Below are 19456 nucleotides of genomic sequence, written 5' to 3'. Positions count from 1 at the left end.
GCTCGTCAACCTTGAGATTTTTGCAGGTGGGAAGCCTGAAGCCCAGAGAAGCTAAGGGCCTTTCTTCTTTCCACCTGGCGTTCAGTTTTTCAAATCTGAAACATGCGGTACTTCCAGGGCTGCAGTGACGATTAAGAGGCTGAATAAAACGTTTAGCAAAGAGGTTTTTAAAAAGGCCAAATATGGAATACAAGGTTCCGTCTCATTTTCATTTCCTCCTCCACTTATTCCGCCCTCGGCCTCCTACCCATGAGGCCCTGCTCATCCTCCGACCCGAAGCCTGGATGCTGCCCGCCCAGTCCCGCCCTCAAGACCGGAACCTGGCACTCCCACTGCGCTCGATCCGCCTCCCGGGCCGGGCTCTGCCGCTTCCGGAGCTTGGGACCGGGTAACCACGCCGCCCCAGCCCCTGCAGCCCTCGTACCATCCAGCTCAGCCGGCCGATTCCGGGGTGGGGGTTGGGGTTCCGCCCCACGCGAGCCTGCGTCCCAGCGGCCGAGCCTCCGGCCGGCGCGCCGGCCTCGGGTCTCCTCCCCGCGTCGCCCCCAGGCAATCGCGGCGGCCTCGCAGAGCTCATCGGTAGCGAGACTTCTGAGCTCCGAAACTTCTCGCGATTTCGCTCAACTCTGTCTTCAGCGTGGCTGGGTCGGCCTCCCTGCCCCGCTTTTTTTCAGCCTCTAGTTCGGGCGCTGCGACTTGGAGGAAACCTGGGAGGGTTGAGGGTTCCCGACGCTTCGAAAATTTTGCAGGATTTCTGCAATTCACGGAGAGCCCCGACACTAAGCCTGTTGGGTTTTCCTAGGCTGGGAGTGGAACTTTATCCCGCAGGCCTGATCAAAAACGCCTTGGCCCAAGGCCAGGCCAGCCAGAGGTGCCAGTGACTTGGAGAGGCTGGCGGCGCCTGCCATGGCCCTGCCTTGGCCACCATCCCAGGGGCGCAGCGATAGCCGCTTAGGGTTCGGCCGCCCGATTTTAAGTCTCCGCCCTGCCCCCATCCTTGCTCAGAAAATCTCTTGGCCTGGAGGAGGAGCCCTTCTTAAAATGTTTCCCTGCCTTGCGGCCATTTCTTGTTTCCTTTGCTCTTCATCCAGATTATTGGTCGGATATTTTCTGACCCGTCTCCACCCTGGAATAGGGCCCAGCGGAGTCACAGGGGCAAATTACAAAATCATGCGCCAGAGGTCATTAGTCCATTCAGAAGTCCAACCCAGGTGCTAGATTTTCTTGGTTAACTTCACCAGTTCACGCCCTGTGGCAGCTGCTTCTGCTTCTGGGCTTCTCTATCTGGTTTGTTGTTGCTGTTCAGACTATGCAACCCCCATGGACTGCAGAAGGCCAGGCTCCTCTGTCCTTCTTTATCTCCTCGAGTGTGCTCAAACTCATGTCCACTGAGTCTGTGATGCCATCCAACCATCTCATCATCTACTACCCGCTTCTCCTCCTGCCCTCAATCTTTCCCAGCATCAGGGTCTTTTCCAGTGAGTTGGCTCTTCACATCAGGTTGCCAAAGTATTGGAGCTTCAGCTTCAGGATCAGTCCTCCCAGTGAATATTCAGGGTTGATTTCCTTTAGGATGGACTGGTTTGGACTCATTGCTGTCCAAGGGACTCGCAAGAGTCTTCTCCAGCTTTCAGTTCGAAAGGATCAACTCTTTGGCCCTCAGCCTTCTTTATGGTTCAACTCTTACATCCCTACATGACTACTTGAAAAACCATGGTTAAAGTTAAACACGTTTAACTGCTTAAACAATGTTTAAAGTCAAACAATTTGACTCTCAGTTTTCTAGGTAGCGCCAGGGGTAAGGAACGCCTGCCAGTGTAGGAGACATAAGAGACTCGAAGTTCGATCCTTGGGTTGGGAAGATCCCTTGGAGGATGGCGTGGCAACCCTCTCCAGTCTACTTGCCTGGAGAATGCCATGAATAGAGGAGTCTGGCAGGCTATAGTCCATAGGGTCGCAAAAGAGTTGGACCCGACTGAAGTGACTTAGCACACATGCATGCCTGATGAGTGATGGCCTAGGGGTTAGCTGAGGGAGCTGGGTGTACTTGGGCTTTGCCCCATGGGGTACTGAGCTTGGAGATTAAATGCCTCTGGGGCTGGTCCCTCTGCAGGCCCCCGGGATCATGTGGTATGTCAGCACTCGGGGTATGGCCCCACGGATTGACTTCGAGGAGGCGCTCTTCTCTGGCTATGCTCCAGACGGGGGCCTCTACATGCCTGAGGAGCTTCCACAGCTGGGCAGAGAGACCCTGCATGAGTGGAGCACACTCTCCTACCCTAGCTTGGTGAAGGAGCTGTGCAGCCTCTTCATTGGACCTGAGCTCATTCCTAGAGATGACCTAAATGGTGAGCACCCCTCTACCTTTCTACTCTTCCACCTCACTATTCTGCCAGCCTAGCCCCCAGAGTTGCAAATCCATCATTCAACACCTAGGAGATCCCCAGTCATATTTCCCAAAGTTTGGCTTCCCAGGTGGCTCAAATGATAAAGAATCTGCCTGTACTGTAGGAGACCCAGGTTTGATTCCTGGGTTGGGAAGATCCCCTGGAGAAGGGACTGGCTACCCACTCCAGTATTCTTGCCTGAGGAGCCTGGTGGGCTACAGTCCATGGGGTCACAAAGTCGGACATGACTGAATGACTTACAAGTCCCCAGTCATATTTCCCAGACTTTGGAGTTTTTCCCAGACTCTGAAATCCCAGAATTGGAAATATCCTCAAAAAGTTGCATCCATTCCAATTCCCACCCCAGTGTGGGGAATGCCAAAGTGATCGGCAGAGAATTTGTTTTTTAAAAAACTTTTCAAAACTAGGGATTTCACCATTGACCTTGAATGAGATACTTGAATGTTTTGAATATTTCCTTCTTGCATATACTTCAGCATTCCTGGGCTTCCCTGGTGGCTAGATGGTGAAGAATCTGCCTGTAATTCAAGAAACCTGGGTTCAATCCCTGGGTTGGGAAGATCCCCTGGAGGAGGGATTGGCAACCCACTCCAGTATTCCTGCCTGGAGAATCCCCATGGATAAAGGAGCCTGGCGGGCTACAGTCCATGGGGTCGCAAAGAGTTGGACTCAACTGAGCAACTAAGCACAGCATAACACAGCACATATATAACACATAACACAGCACAGTATATAAAGCACCCAGACCCACAGATTGCTATTTTATTTCCTCAAATGGCAATTCCAGAAGGGATTTTGAGAGTGTTCTGGACCAGCTCATTTCAGACTGTTATGTGTCTACAGATTGTCCCTGGGAATCTTGTTAAAATGCAGATTCTGATTCAGTAGATCTGGGGCGGGCCTGAAAATTCTGCATTCCTATCAAGCGTCCAGGCTTCCCTGGTCGTGCAGGGGTAAAGAATCTGCCTGCCAATGCAGGAGACTCAAGAGATGTGGGTTCTTGATTCCTGGGTGGGGAAGATCCCCTGGAGGAGAAAATGGCAACCCACTCCAGTATTCTTGCATGGAAAAGTCCATGGACAGAGGAGCCTGGTGGGTCATAGCCCATAGGGTTGCAAAGAGTCAGATGTGACCGAGCAACTGAGCCTGCAGCATCAAGCGTCCAGATGATACTAATGCTGCTGGTCCATGGACCAGCTGTATAACATAATCCCGCAGCAGCAGCCTAATGGTGAGAGTTTGAGACTGAAAAGAACTCAAAATGTAGTTTGGGACTTCCCTGGTGATCCAGTGGTGAAGAATCTGCCTGCTAGTGCAGGGGACACCGGTTCGATCCCTGGTCCCGGAAGATTCTACATGCTGCAGGGCAACTAAGCACGAGTGCCTCAGCTACTGAAACCGGCTCACCTAGAGCTCGTGCTCTGCAATAAGAGAAGCCGCTGTAATAAGAAGCTCGCTCGTGCAACTAGAGAGAGGCTAGCTCGCTCACCCCAGCTAGAGAGTAGCCCACCCACAGCTACTCTGGATGTAATAAAAATAAATAAATAAATAAATTTTAAATGTAGTTCAGTGACCAGCACTGATGGCATTGCCGGGGTATGTGTTAGAATTCTCATTACTTCCTCCGACTTACTGATCCAAAACCTGCATTTTAAGATCCCAGGTGACTGGTTTGCCAATTAAAGTTTGAGAAATGCTACTCTGGATGGGCTTAGCTTTAGGTAGGACCCCAAGTTTCTGGCATCACAGGTGTGAGATTAAGTAATGCAAAACAAAGAAACAACTCTCTATTTTTAGGAAGGAAAATTAGAAGAGATGAGATACTTGATTTGTTTGTTGCATGATTGTTTAACTGAATTTCTACTGGAATACATGCACACAAGAAATCCAAATGGTGAAGAAATATATAAAGTAAAAAATGAAAGTCTTACAGCATCAATTCTGCTGTCTGGGAGAATCACCGTGAGGAATCCATGAACAGTTCGGTTTATGTCTTTCCAAACTTTTCCCCCTAGGATTATACAATTATATTCATACACAGTATCCTTTACGATAAAAATTTCAGGTATTTTACTCTGGTAACAAGATAGAAAATTCAAATTTAAAAGTGTAAAGAGACTAAGAATGAACTTGGAGGACAAGTGTGTGTGTGCATGTGTGTGCGTGTGTGTGTGTGCGCGTGCACAGTGTGCTCTCAGTTGTGTCCGACTCTTTGTGACCCCATGGACTGTAGCACATCAGGCTCCTCTGTCCATGTGATTTTTCAGGCAGGAATACCGGAATGGGTTGCCATCTCCTCTTCCAGGGAATCTTCCCAACCCAGGGATTGAACCCACATCTCTTGCATCTCCTGCATTTGCAGGCAGATTCTTTACCACTAGCGCCACCTGGGATGCCCTGGAGGAGGATGAGAGAATGCCATTTTCACTGTACGATTTCCCTTCCTTCCTCTTGCAGATCTGATTGATCGTGCCTTCAGCAGATTCCGCCACAGAGAGGTGGTGCATCTGTCCAGGTTGAGGAATGGTCTGAACGTGCTGGAGCTGTGGCACGGGGTAACCTATGCGTTTAAGGACCTGTCCCTGTGCTGCACAGCACAGTTCCTGCAGTACTTCCTGGAGAAGAGGAAGAGGCACATCACCGTGGTTGTAGGTGTGCATCGTGGGCATGTGCCCTGGAGCCCACAGCACCCCAGCTGGCCGGTGTCCGCCCATGGGATGCCCTCCACTGATGTCTGTTGGGGAGTGTGTTACTGATTCTTCTAGAGCAGCTTTCTTTAAAAAACAAAAAAAATTGATTTATAATACCACGTGAGTTTCAGGTATACAGCACAGTGATTCGGTTATATGTATCTATTGTTGTTGTTTAGTCGCTAAGTTGTGCCTGACTCTTCTGCGACCCCATGGACTCTATCTAGCCCACCAGGCTCCTCTGTCTGTGGGATTTCTCAGTATTACAAAATCTTGAGTGTAGCTCCTTGTGATATACAGGAGGTCCTTGGTGGTTATCTGTTTTATATATGTGAAGTGCTCAGTTGTGCCTGACTCTGCAACCCCGTGGACTGTAGCCCACCAGGCTCCTCTGTCCATGGGATTTCCCAGTCAAGAGTACTGGAGTGGGTTGCCATTCCCTTCTCCAGGGAATCTTCCCGACCCAACAATCAAACCTGTATCTCTTGTGTTTTTTTGCATTGCGGGTGGATTCTTACCCGCTGAGCCATCAGGGAAGTCCTGTTTTAAATATATATGTTAATCCCAACCTCCTAATTTGTAGAGCAGGGTTCTTAACATTCTCTTGTGCCATGGACCCTTTTGACAGACTGATGGAGGCTATGGAATCTTCTCAGAATAATAATTTAAATAAATAAAATACATGGATGATATGGTGCCAACTTCACAGGTGCCTTGATTTGTATCCATGGGTCTCTTGGAGGTTCAAGGACCCCAGGTTAAGTACTGGGTTCCTACCCTCCAGGGTATCCCCTCACTTGGCAACTGTGCTTTAAGGGCCAATTTCTTTCCATCTTCCTTTGTCTGAAGAGGAGGGTTCCTCCTTCTTCCCATCCAGGAACTTCTGGGGACACAGGAAGTGCTGCCATTGAGAGTGTTCAGGGGGCAAAAAATGTGGACATCATTGTTCTGCTGCCCAAGGGTCACTGTACAAAGATTCAGGAGCTCCAGATGACAACAGTGCGAAGAGAGAACGTCCACGTGTTCGGAGGTGAGCGTTGGGACTGAGGTTCTGGGGACAGCGTGGCCCTGCCGTGAGTGGCTCTATGTTGGGAGATAGACTGGAACCAAGCTAATCAATTGTCTAGCTGAGCATCCTGCCTCCTCTCCTTTCTCTCTCCTTCCCTTCCTTCATCAGTCATATTTTGAGGTTGGTATATGCCCTGACTTAGCTCTAAGTAGGTGCGTGGCTACACAGTCTCAGAAACTATTGGAGGTGACTGGTGCATAAACCATTACTAATAAATTGTACATCCAAGGAAGTGTAGGTTTAAACCCATACCCCAAAGAATGCCACCTCCATGCACATTCAACCTGTTTGTGCCATGTCTGCAAGGCAGCCACCCAGAGCCATAGCCTGAGCCAGATGACTTGGATTTTTTTCCAGGGCACTGAAGTTCAGAGGGCAAAAACACATTGCCCACTGAGAGAATGTGCTGTTACATGTTGGCAGCTAACACCCTCCCTTGCAGTGCTGAATCAACTAATGCATTTGGTTAGCAGGTCTAAGTATTTAAAATAGGAAGCTACTCAGTGGTACCTATGGCTCGTGACTCCTACTTCCTGAGCTGCATCATGAATCATAGCATTTTATGCTTGCAGAAAGGCAAAAAAAATCTTAATGTCTGGCCATCTATTCTGAGCGCATTTAATCATTATGAAGCCCAAGAGTGTAGGAAGGCAGGGTGAGTTTGAGTGGAGCCATACTTTTTATTGTGGGCTTCCCTAGTGGTTGAGACAGTTAAGAATCTGCCTGCCATGTGGAAGACCCAGGTTCAATCCCTTAATCGGGAAGATCCCCTGAAGAAGGGAATGGCAACCCACTCCAGTATTCTTGCCTGGAAAATTCCATGTACAGAGGAGTCTGGCCAGCTACAGTCCATGGGATTCCAAAGAGCTGGATCTGACTGAGCAACTAACACACACTTGTATACTTTTTTATTTCTACCTGTCACACCCCACTGCACCCCAGGGAGCCCCAAGGAAGGGATAGGAAAATGAGCAATAGGGATCTTGGTGAAGTTTTATGCTCTGTGGCCTGGAGCAAGCTGTCTAGGTAGCCTGACTTGGTTTGGTCACTCACTTAGCAGGACAACAAATGTGGTAGCAGAAAACCCTCCTTCTATAGCTGGCCTGGCCTCCTGTTATAATCCCATAGATGATGTTTTATATAACACCAATTTTGTCAAGGACCAAAAACACAGTGAAAACAACTGTTACCCAGGGGAGTAGCGTGAGTATTCTTTGTCTGTTTGTTCAAGAGCAAACAAAAAGCCTCTTCTACTAGCAAACCCATGTACATTCAGTGAAAAGTTTAGCTAAGGCAAGTGTTGGCAGAATTAACCTTGGTAATTCATTGCCCATATCTGGCCACATATTGGGCTTCCCAGGTGGCACTATTGGTAAAGAATCCACCTGCCAGTGCAGAAGATACAAGAGATGCGGGTTTGGTCCCTGGATTGGGAAGATCCACTGGAATAGGAAATGGCATCCCAGTCCAGCATTCTTGCCTGGAAGATTCCATAGATAGAGGAGTCTGGCAGGCTGCAGTCCATGGGGTTGAAAAAGAGTTGGACATGACTGAGCAGAGCATCTGACTACATTTTCTTGCAGTCATGGCAAGATTTTAATGCACGAGATTCAGGTTCCTAAGGGTTTTTGTTAAACCCTAAGCACCAGAATTGCTATTTATGGATCTGCAACTGTCTTTGCCTAGAATCAGATCAGAGAATAGCTTTTTGTGCCTCCGTTCTGGACCTGCAGCCTTCTCTCCTTGTATACAGATGTTGGAAGGCTTTTATCTAAGGGCATGTATAGAAGCATCATTCCTGATCATGAGTTGGAGAACAGTGCACATTAGGAAAATGTGGCGGACATGTGGATGGTGATGAATACCGTATGTCATAAATGTGCATAAATTAGTTTTTATTTCAAAACAGTACTGTTCAAGTTCTTCCTTTCCTTTCTGGAATCTTCTGACTTGGTTTCCAGGAGAATATGCATTAGTTCGGGAGCTAGCAGTGGGTGTGTGTTTTCCCTGGACTAGGGAGCTCAGGGAGCAGAGATGGGTCACCTGGATTGTTGTGTCTTAGACACTGATGTTTTCTGAAGTCATTAATATCCATTGTACATTATATACTCAATTCTTCTTAAGCACAGGATAATCAGCCAATGCTAGTTATATATTATTTGGGTTGTTTTTGCCTGGAAATAACAGAAAACCTAACTCAGACTGACTTGAACAGGGATAGTTTCCAGCTCATGTACCTGTAAGTCTAGAAATGGAACGGGCTTCTGATTGGTTGTTTCACTGCCTTCTGGGAGCCAAGTATTCTTGGTTCCATCTTCCCCAATTCTCAAGCTTTTTGTGGTTCATGATGATTACTGAAGGTAACCAAGTCTCTCTTCCTTTGGCTGTCTCTTGAAAGCAGTGAATCTTTTCCTTGAACCCCAGCAAATATCCCCCTTGTAACATGGATCTGGAGTTAGTCCTGCAGTCTCAGTGCTACTACATGATGAAAGGGGAAATGAATGGTAACCTCCACGTCTACTCTGGCATTTACCTCCAATAATCTTATCCCCCTCTGGCCTCCAAGTTTGGATTCAATGGAGAAATAGACCCAGGTTTTAGATAAGAGATTAATGTTGGCTTGATTGCTGGTTGGGCTGGGTTGAGGGGTGCAACTTGGACTAGGCGCTGGTTTGCCCAACAATTACCCAATTAATTTATCCATAAATTAAAAGTGCACACACACCCAGCTTAAGGAGAAATCCTGCCCATACCAGCTTCCCTGCCACGTAGGAGCCGAGGGTAGAACCTCCACCCTTTGATCTAAATGAGGGAACAAGGGCAGACCCCACAGAAAGAGCAACTCTTTCCCCTCAGCCCCTGATGGAGAACCATGGAGTAAAGCTCAGCCTGTCACCATCTTACAACCTGATAAACTATCCTGTCCTTGTTCCCAGAGCCTGGGGAAGAGGACCTGGACTACAAAGAGGAATTCTTCCCCCAGTGTCCCAGAAGGTTGACATTTAATATCTAATTTTAGATAATGGTAGAAACATTGGAAATGTGACCACAAGGATATGAGCCATGGGTTGAGTGAAGGTCCTGGTGCGATGGGCTCAGTCTGAAAGGCTTTGTGGGCACATGCTGACCATCTGGGGGTTCTCTGTGCTCCTGACAGCTCCTTCTCCTCTCTCCCCTGACAGTGGAGGGTAACAGCGATGAGCTGGATGAGCCCATCAAGACGGTGTTTGCTGACGTGGCCTTTGTCAAGAAGCACAACCTAATGAGTCTGAATTCAATCAACTGGTCCCGGGTCCTTGTGCAAATAGCCCACCACTTCTTTGCTTACTTCCAGTGTGCACCATCCTTAGACATGCACCCCCTGCCCCCCGTGGAGGTGGTTGTGCCAACGGGGGCTGCCGGTAACCTTGCAGGTGAGGAGACCCCTGGACAGAAGTGGGCTTTCCAGAAAAATGCCTGTGGTCCTTGTCCTCCCAGCCCCACTTCAGCTATAACACGGGTTGGGTCCTTTGTTGTTTCGTCACTTAGTCACGTTCAACTCTTTGCAACCCCAAGGACTGTAGCCCACCAGGCTCCTCTGTCCATGGGATTTCCCAGGCAAGAATACTGGAGTGGGTTGCCATTTCCTTCTCCAGGGAATCTTCTCGATCCCGGGATTGAACCTCGGTCTCCTACATTGGGAGGTGGATTCTTTATCACTGAGCCACCACGGAAGCCCAGGTTGGGTCCTAGGTGATGGGGAACTACACAAAGAACCTTCCAGAAAATGTCCCCCTGACTTCCTGGGAGGACATACCGGCCTTTCGCCACAGGGGGAGAGTAACGGGTTAACCCCAGTGTGCTCGGCCGCCTGATCTGATGTGTCGCTCAGCAGAGTGTGGGGAGATGAGGTGAAGGTTCAGCTGCTGTTCCTGGATGGCAGAGCCCTCTGCCAGGAACGTGGACTTTCCTCCCAGCCCTGGCCAGCTCCCTGCTCTGAGGATAAGGGCTCACCTGGCACAGTGTGTTCTCCTCAGAGACCGTGTGATGTGGAAAGAGTCCTGGACTTGGGCTTCTGGCTCCAGTTCTGTCCTTTACTAGCTGAATGGCTGTCCCTTAGGTTCAGCTCCTCGGCTATCAAAGGGAGGTTGGACCACTTATCATATCTCTCAGGACGAGCGTGAGGTGCAAATTAGATTCTGTGTGTATGTGAACTTTGTGAAGGTCGAGTGCTATAAAGCTGCGTGGCATGAAAATCATTTCCTGTAATAATTTATAGGAATGTTGATCAAGCACTGACTATGTGTCAGGCAGTGCTCTGAATGCTTCCCTCATATTAATTCATTTAATCCTCACATGGGCCTATGAGGGGCACAATACTGTTCATTTCATTTTACAATGAGGAGGCTGTGGCACAGAGAAGTCCTTGGACAGCCTGTACTTGTTTATGCACTGGTCAGTCCCAGGGCCAGGATGGTGGCCCAGGCAAGCTGGCTTCAGAGTCTTTGCCTTTTTGAACTTATGAGGCTGCCTCTTGATGGACGTGACCTTTTTCTGATGGTTCTGTTAGTGGCATCGCTTCTGATGGGTGCCCAGGTTGGCTTAGGTGAGACCATGAAAGCATCTTAGTGCGCAGGAGTCTTTGTGACTTCAGCTAACACAGGGATGGAAAAAATGAGCTGGCTGTTAGACAATGACGGCTCAGACTTCTTCCCCGTCCGTGGAGTGAAGCCCACCACACTGCCCATTTGCATCACCCCCCAGGGAATGGTACCACCTGCCTGTGCCCTGTATCTGCCACAGTGCCTGGCACAAAAGCAACGTTTGCAGAGGGATCTCCGATCTAGCCCTGCTCCATCAGGAACTAGCTGCTTGACTTTAAGCCCCTGGACCTCCTAAGCCTCCATTCTTCCCCTGTCATATAAGGATATCATGGCATTTACTGAGGATCCCATGAAATAAGACTGTGAAAGTGCTTTGCAAAATTGAGTGACATTGGGTGGTGTGGGTATCCCTTACTCCTTTTACTTACTCATAGAGATAAACTCTTCATGGGAATAGGGACCTTCCTAAACTACGTTACCTTTCTGGGCTCTCCATCTCTGGGGGTGAGGCATTTTATTTGTTTCATGCAAACAGGAGCTGCTGTCAGGTGGACAGTGGCTGCTGCCCCGTCCTCCCTCGGCCCCTTTCCAAGAGACTCAGCCTGAAAGCACTGGTTCTTCATCTGGGGACTCAGCGTGTGCTCCAGACTTAGACAGACCTCTTAAGTTCACATCCTCACTCTGCCACTTAGCAGGCTCTGAAAGTACGAGTATTAGTAGCTCAGTCGTGTCCGACTCTTTGCGACCCCATAGGCTGTAGCCGGCAAGACTCTTCTGTCCGTGGGATTCTCCAGGCAAGAATACTGAAATGGGTTGCCGTTCCCTTCTCCAGGGCATCTTCCCGACCCAGGGATTGAACCTGGGTCTCTTAAATTACAGGCAGATTCTTTACCATCCGAGCCACCAGGGAGGCCCAAAGCAGGCTTTGGGTGGGTCATTTCAACTTCTCAGAATCTCCATTTTCTCTTCTGCAAATGGTGTGTGTCGGTACCTGGTGGGGGCAGGGTTTGGCATGGAGAACAGCATCAAGGCACAGTAACCCCTCCTACTCTTTTCTCCTGTTTTGTTTTTTGGTAGCAGCTTTATTGCTCTATGATTCACGTACCATACAATTCACCCATTTAAAGTATTCAGCTTAATAATTTTTAGTGCACACAGATTTGTGCAACCATCACCATAATGTTTTAGAGCATTTTCATCACCCTAAGAGGAAGTCCTGTTCCCATGAAGCAGTCATTCCCTCCTCTCTCCCAGCTTTAGGCAGTCACTCATCTATTTCATCTCCGTAGATTTTCCTATTCTGGACATTTTATGTAAATGGAATCATCCAATATGTGGCCTTTTATGTCTAGCTTCCTTTCACTTAGCATGACATTTTCAAGGCTCATCCATACTGTAGCACGTGTTAGTACTTTATTCCTTTTTATGGCTGAATACTATTTTATTGTATCGATGTATCACATTTTGTTTACACATTTAACAGTTAATGGACATTTGGATTGCTTCGGTTTTTAGTTATGAATAATGCTGCTGTGAATGTTTGTGTATGTGCTTGTGTGGCTCTGTTCTCAGTTATCTTGAGTATATACAAACTAGGAGTGGATTTCTGGGTCGTACTGGAGCTCTGTGCTTAACTTTTTGAGGTACTGCTGGACAGGTTTCCAAAGTGGCTGCACTATTTTCCATTCCCACTAACAGTATATGGGGGTTCCAATTTCTCCACATCCTGACCAAGACTTGTTATCATCTGTCTTTTTGATTCTAACCATCCGAGTAGGTATGAAGTGGTGTATCATTGTGATTTGGGTTTGTGTTTTCCTGATGACTAATGATGTTGAGTGGGCTTCCCTGGTGGCTCAGTGGGAAAGAATCCACCTGCCAATCTCTGGGTCAGAAAGATCCCTGGAGGAGGAAATGGCACCCCACTCCAGTGTTCTCACCTGAAAAATCCCATGGACAGAGGATCCTGGTGGGTTACAAATGTTGCAAAAGAGTTGGATACCACTTAGTGACTAAACAACAGCAACAATGATATTGAGTATCTTTTCATATGTCCATTGGCTATTTGTATATCTTTTCTGGAGAAATGTCTACACAAGTCTTTTGCCTATTTTTTAATTGGATTATTTTAATTGGATTATTTAATTGGATTATTTGTATTTTAGTTGTTGAGTTGTAAGAGTTCTTTATATATTCTCGGTTCAAGTCTCTTATCAGATATACGATTTGCAAATGGTTTTTCCTATTCTGTGGGTAGCCTTTTTATAGTGATAAATTGATAATGATGTATTGATAGTGTCCTTTGAAGCATGAAAGCTTCAAAAAGCACAAAAGCTTGTAATTTGATGATGTTCAATTCATCTATTTTTTCTTTTGTTGTCTGTGATTTTGGTGTCATGTCTAAGAAACCATTGTTCTCCTCTCATAAGCTGGGTACATTGCTCAGAAGATGGGGCTGCCCATTCACCTGGTCGTGGCAGTGAACAGCAATGACATCATCCACAGGACGGTCCAATGGGGAGACTTCTCTCTGTCCAAAGCGGTCAAGCCAACCTTGGCGTCAGCCATGGACATTCAGGTGGGATGTGTGTGCAGGTCTGCCCCAGGTGTTGGTTGGATGGAGGTGGACAAGGGCTGAGGTCAGCATGACCCCTGGGACCCTGCCTCTCTGCTCAGGTTCCCTACAACATGGAGAGGATCTTCTGGCTGCTGTCTGGCTCTGACAGCCAGGTGATAAGAGCCCTCATGGAGCAGTTTGAAAGGACAAAAAGTGTGAGTCTACCCAAGGAGCTGCACAGCAAGGTCAGTTACCACTCACACACCATGGAGAAAGGAAAGGATACAGCCACGAGACCAGAACTGGGGTTTGAAAATCTTTTCAAGGAGAGGAGATGCTTGGGTATTTTTTTGAGTACCTGCTATGAGCCTCACACTTCTGGAGTTTATGAGGATTTATTTTTTGAATGGGGAGAGGTGGTTGGTTTAGAGGTTATTGGTTTAGAGTTAGATGCATGTAAATCCAAGCCAGTTATGAGACCTTGGGTTAGTTTCTTAAACTCTGTGCCTCAATCTCCTCATCTGTAAAATGGGAATCATGAGAATGCCTGCCTCATGGCATTGTTGAAGATTTAAGTCCATCAAGCGCTTTGTATACTGCCTGGCAATATAGGGCTTAATATATTAACTATCATTATTTTATTCATTATTGTTGTTGATTTCCAATAATAACAACTGGAAGCCACTTTCTCTATCCAGTATGTGCAGAGACTATTGTTCAATTAACTTTTTTAAAAAAAATAAGGAGAGGGAGTTTCTTGGCAGTCCAGTGGCTGGGGCTCTGTGCTTGCACTGCAGGGGACCTAAGTTTGATCCCTGGTCAGGGAACTCAGATCCTGCAAGTCACAGCACTGCCAAAAAATTAAATTAAAAAAATAAAGAATAAGGAGAAATTTTGTCTCCAAATGGATAGGAGTCTAGGGCTCAGTTGCTCAGTTGTGTCCAACTCTTTGCGACCCCATGGACTGTAGCCCTCCAGTCTCCTCTGTCCATGGGATTCTCCAGGCAAGAATACTGGAGTGGGTTGCCATTTCTGTCTCCAGGGGATCTTCCTGACCCAGGGATCGAACCCAGGTCTCCTGCATTGCAGGCGGATGCTTTACCGTCTGAACTACTAGGAAGCCCTCTAGGGAAGGATTGCTTTTATTTTAATGTAACCTGGTGATGGAAACTTATTTAATATCAAAAAAGGATTTCATATATTGAATTTGACTATAATTTTCTCTACCACATTCCTACCAATTGGTCATCCAGACTGTGTATACTTCCAACAACAAGGACCTTACTACCTCACATCAGCTGTAGTCATTACAAAGTTCTTTATGTCAAGCCAGAATCTGTTCCTTCTAGCCTGTGTACTGGTGAGCTGATTCCCATACTTGAAGAGAATCTTCCTTTACCTGCTAAGCCTTCCTGGTTCCTTTAGCTACATGGTGTAAATTACATGGCGTAATTTTGAGTGGTTACTGTCCATCTTAAAGAGTTGTTCCCAGAACTAGATACAGTTCTGTGGGCTCAGTCACTCATACAGACTGGTGTGGAATTTGTCTTCTGGAATCTGTGCTTCTTTTCCTCTCTTTTTTTTTTTTTGGCCATGGCCTGTGGTTCCCCACCAGCGATCAGCTCTGCCCCCACGCTGCATTGGAATCCAGGAGTCTTAACCACTGGACCACCAGGGAAGTCTCCCTATGCTTCTTCAATGCAACCTGTTTTAATCAGTTTGGACTGCTATAACAAAGTACCACAGACTGGTGACTTATAAACAATACAAATGTATTTCTCACAATTCCAGGGACTGGAGGACCGAGGTCAAGGTGCTAGCATCAAGGTCAAGGTTGGATGCTGGTGAGGGCCCCCTTCTGGGAGGTAGTAGGCCGCCTTCTTGTATCCTCATATGGGGGAATATGAGACACTAATAAAGATACTAATTCCATTCATGAAGGCTCCACCCTCATGACCTAATTACTTCCCAAAGCCTCACCTACAAATACCATCATATTGGGATTAGGGCTTTAACATATAAATTTGGTGGGAACACGACTATGAAGACCATAATACAACTAAAGTTCAGCTTATTCAATGGTTTGTTTTGATATTCCTTCTCCTCATATAAATGAGATGCTATGTGAAGACAGACACCATATCCCGTGGTTCTTCATTCTCTCCCTGGCTGTACATGTAGAAGTTACTCCATCTGCTGAAACAACATTCATTCATTCGTTCATTCATTCATTCATTCATGTTATTTATTGACCATGAGCCAGGAACTGTGCTTGGTGCTAGAGATTCAAATATAAATAAAACAAACACACTCATTGTCTGCTGTGAACCATAATGGGTCAGGAAGATGTCTAAACAATTTGTAATAACCTGTGGTTTCTATTGGGCTTCCCAGGTGGCGCAGTGGTAAAGAATCCACCTGCCAATGCAGGAGACATGGGTTCAATCCCTGGGTTGGATAAATCCCCTGGAGAAGGGAATGGCAACCCATTCCAGGATTCTTGCCTGGGAAATCCCATGGACTGAGGAGCCTGGCGGGCTACAGTCCATGGGGTCACAAAGAGTCGGACATGACTTAGCAACTAATCAGCAGCAACATGGTCTTTATTGATTGAAGTTGATTATATTCATGGTTTTTGGCACATGCAGTGCATTTCCAGAGAATGATCAAATAAACCATCTACGCTGAGGGAGCACTGAAAAGGGATTCTTCCTTTTTCTGAGGTAGTGGGCAATTTTCCTAAAGGAAAGCTGGAGATCTGGGTGGAAACCGATGGGAAGCTATTCCCACACCTACAGGGAGGGGGCGCACTAACAGCAAAGCGCTAGGAATGCTTGAGTGCCCTTAGCCTGTTTCCTTTGGTTGCTGAGCAAGCATATGTTCTATTTTGCTGATCCAGAGCCAAATTCTAACTAAATGTATTGACCTGAAACTCAAACGTGTGCTTCCTCTAACTTGAGTAAATCTGTTTAAAACTGGAAAACATGGGAAACTAGCTTTTTCTCTGAGCTGAATCTGAGCCATTTCATTTGAGTTTCTGATGTGTACCCAGATGGTTGTACTGGGTGGTAGGTTTTTGGTCACCTCTTCCCCACTTCCCCTCAGCTTTTGGAGGCAGTAAGCTCTCAATCAGTGTCGGATGAGGCCATCACCCAGACGATGGGCCGCTGCTGGCAGGAGAACCAATACCTGTTGTGCCCGCACTCGGCCGTGGCCGTGAGTTGCCATTACCAGCGGGTGGACAGGCAGCAGCCCAGGTACTGGTGGTGGGCACCTGAGTTTCAGGGAGGGAGGACCCCTTCGGACCTCTCTGGGCCCATCCTTTTCCCCAAGCAGGGGGCACAGGAATGTGAGCAACTTGCTTTTTTTGGGAGGAGGGGTGCCCCACATGGCATGTGAGATCTTAGTTCCCCGACTAGGGATCAAACTCAGGCTCTCTGCAGTAGAAGCACAGAGTCTCAACCGCTGGTCCACCAGGGAAGTCCCACAAATGGGTTTTATGAGCATAGTGGGTGCGGAGTGAAGGTGTGTGCTGAGACTGTGGTCCCAGAAGAGGGAGCATGAACCCCAAAAAGGAGGAGCAGTTGGCTAGCAGAGTCATTGCAGAGATGAATTCAAGGGACCAAACCTGTTTTTTTCCCTCTCTCCACCCTACCTCTAACCTTCCCCTGTTCCTTCTTCTCCCACCTCACCTTCTTCCGGTACCTGCCCCACTATCTATTATCTTCCACCCCCTGTTTTCACCTCCCCCACTTCCCCCAGCCCTCCCCGCTGTTGTCTGGCTCCCGCCTCTGCAGCCAAGTTCCCGGAGGCTGTGCGGGCTGCCGGGCTGACCCTGGACACCCCGGCAGAGATCCTCGCCCTGGAGCACAAGGAGGCACGCTGCACCCCAATGCGGAAGGGCGACAACTGGACACGGATGCTCCGGGACACGATTGAGGACCTGAGCCAACGGTGGCAGAGGCGCTTCCTGAATCTCCCGGCATAGCCCCGCTGGAGATGGCTTCCTTTAGGCCTCGGACCCTGGGAGGTGTCCCCTGTCAGCCGCCTGGGGCATGTTCTCCCCATTGAGAGTCTGTGCAGGAGGTTCTCAGGGGGCTGCTCTAGAGGTGGGGGGTCTGGAGCCAGCAGGCTGTGCTCTGTTCCCAGGATGCTCTGTGCTGTCACTGCCTGATGTTGCGCCTGATCCCCTGGGAGGCGGGGAGGGCTCCTGTAGATGTTGCTGGGGGTGCACTCCCACCGCCGGACAGTGCAGGAGCATTGCTGCTGCCTGTGAAAGTTTCAGTGGATAAGAATGTGCCTGCCAGTGCAGAGGACACAAGTTTGATCCCTGGTCCAGGAAGATCCCACATGCCAGGGAGCAACAAAGCCCCTGTGCCACAACTGCTGAGCCTGGGTGCCTGGAGCCCGTGCTCCACAACGAGAGAGAGCACCACAATGAGAAGCCCGTGTGCTACAGGGAAGAGCAGCCCCAGCTTGTAGCAACTAGAGAAAGCCCGAGCAAAGCAACGAAGAATAAGTAAATACATAAATAAATAAATAAAAACTTAAAAAAGAAAGGAAAGTCTGGGCTTCAGGGTCAACCTCGGCTCTAAGATTTTGGACCCAGGCAGATGGGGACCGCTGACTCCATTAGCACAGGTCTGGCTTGAGTCTTAGTTTATCTGGTCCCCAAACCAGATCAGAGGCCTTGGCCTGCCTTGTCAGAGGCTTTGTTGTTGTGTTTAGTAGATAAGTTGTGTCCCACTGTTTGCAACCCCATGGACTGTAGACTGCCAGGCTCCTCCTGTCCGTGGGATTCTCTCAAACAAGAATACTGGACTGGGTTGCCATTTCTTTCTCCAGGGATCTTCCCAGCCCAGGGATCCAACCTGTGTCTCCTGCATTGGCAGGCGGATTCTTACTATCTAAGCCACTAGGGAAGCCCAACATATGTGTACTAAACTATGTATAATTTCCCTGGTGGTCCAGTGGTTAAGACTCCATGCTTCTAATGCAGAGGCACAGGTTCGATCCCTGGTCAGGGAAGTTCATATAGTGTGGCAAAAAAAAAAAAATATATATATATATATATACATATATATATATATATATATATATATATATGTAGCACACACAGAGTGTGCTAAATAGACATGAAGAAATAATAACAGCACTTACATTTATCTCTTCTCCCCCCGTCCAGTGGATTGCCTGTGGGCCTGTCTTTGGTAGTCCTGGTTGAGCACTGTGCCTGGTGCATTCTGGAACTGGCAGGACCAGGAACATAGCTCCTCTGTGATTGCACATCTACCAGATACTGTGTGATGACTCTCAAAGTGTGGTCCTTGGGTTTCCCCAAAATGCAAACTCCCAGCCCCCACCCTGCTGCTGCTACTGCTGCTGCTAAGTCACTTCAGTTGTGTCTGACTCTGTGCGACCCCATAGATGGCAGCCCACCAGGCTCCCCCGTCCCTGGGATTCTCCAGGCAAGAACACTGGAGTGGGTTGCCATTTTCTTCTCTAATCGTGAAAGCGAAAAGTGAAAGTGAAGCCCCCACCCTAGAGCACAGCAAATCTGTGGACATAGGCGGGGTGTCTTCAGTTCTTACAAATGCCCCCACATAAGTTTCCACCCTCTAATTTCAGGAAACCCTGGCCAAGGACTTTAAGTTTATAAATAATTGTCTGTCACAGGGAGATATGCTTTGTTTCCACAAGGGCATGCTTTCTTCCTGCTACTGTTTTTATGATCTAGCCTATACTACCCAATTCAGGAACCACCAAACATTTGTTGAGTTCTTGCAATGTGAATAGTCCGAACTGAATTTTAAATTTTTTAACTAATTTACATTTAAATGTCAAATTTTCTTACTTGATTCAGTTATTGGAAAACTTTTAAGTATGACTGGAAAAATTCAAGTAATATGGATCTGCTTTTTCAGCTATAAAATTTATGAAGTATATAAAATACTTTGTTTTGGAGTATAGTTGATTAATGTTGTGTTAGTTTCAGCTGTACAGCAAAGTGATTCTGTTATACATATACATGTGTCTGTTCTTTTTCAAGAAGATTCTTGATAAGGTATCTTGTTCTGATTGAGATGTACCACGAGTGTAAATTACATGTTGGATTTCAAAGACATCTAATGAAAAAAAATCTAAAATAT

The 19456-nt window shown here is 47.5% G+C and overlaps 1 protein-coding gene across 2 annotated transcripts; it reads left to right on the top strand.

The window, feature by feature from the left end:
* Positions 1–273: 273 nt before the first annotated feature.
* On the top strand, positions 274–18345 carry THNSL2 (threonine synthase like 2). Of its 2 annotated transcripts, XM_055540285.1 has the most exons (9): positions 274–388; positions 2114–2348; positions 4866–5060; positions 5976–6128; positions 9350–9580; positions 13180–13328; positions 13427–13552; positions 16413–16564; positions 17070–18345. In XM_055540285.1, the coding sequence occupies exons 2-9, from the start codon at positions 2126–2128 to the stop codon at positions 17293–17295; spliced, it is 1455 nt and encodes a 484-aa protein (XP_055396260.1). In that variant the 5' UTR covers positions 274–388; positions 2114–2125; the 3' UTR covers positions 17296–18345. The 2 variants fall into 2 exon arrangements, with proteins under 2 accessions (XP_055396260.1, XP_055396261.1); XM_055540286.1 differs by lacking the exon at positions 16413–16564.
* The last annotated feature ends 1111 nt before the right edge of the window (positions 18346–19456 follow it).

Source organism: Bubalus kerabau, chromosome 11, assembly GCF_029407905.1.
Source record: "Bubalus kerabau isolate K-KA32 ecotype Philippines breed swamp buffalo chromosome 11, PCC_UOA_SB_1v2, whole genome shotgun sequence".
In the NCBI taxonomy this organism is placed as follows: Eukaryota; Metazoa; Chordata; class Mammalia; order Artiodactyla; family Bovidae; genus Bubalus; species Bubalus kerabau.
The sequence above is the reverse complement of the archived record's forward strand: the minus strand, read 5'-3'. Positions and strand labels throughout refer to the sequence as shown.

Excerpts from the sequence above, each read along its gene's own strand:
- THNSL2 (XM_055540285.1), top strand. The coding sequence starts at position 2,126 with ATGTGGTATGTCAGCACTCGGGGTATGGCCCCACGGATTGACTTCGAG. Across the intron at positions 5,061-5,975 it reads GCACATCACCGTGGTTGTAG|GAACTTCTGGGGACACAGGA; the intron begins GTGTGCATCGTG and ends CTTCCCATCCAG. Across the intron at positions 13,553-16,412 it reads CCAAGGAGCTGCACAGCAAG|CTTTTGGAGGCAGTAAGCTC; the intron begins GTCAGTTACCAC and ends ACTTCCCCTCAG.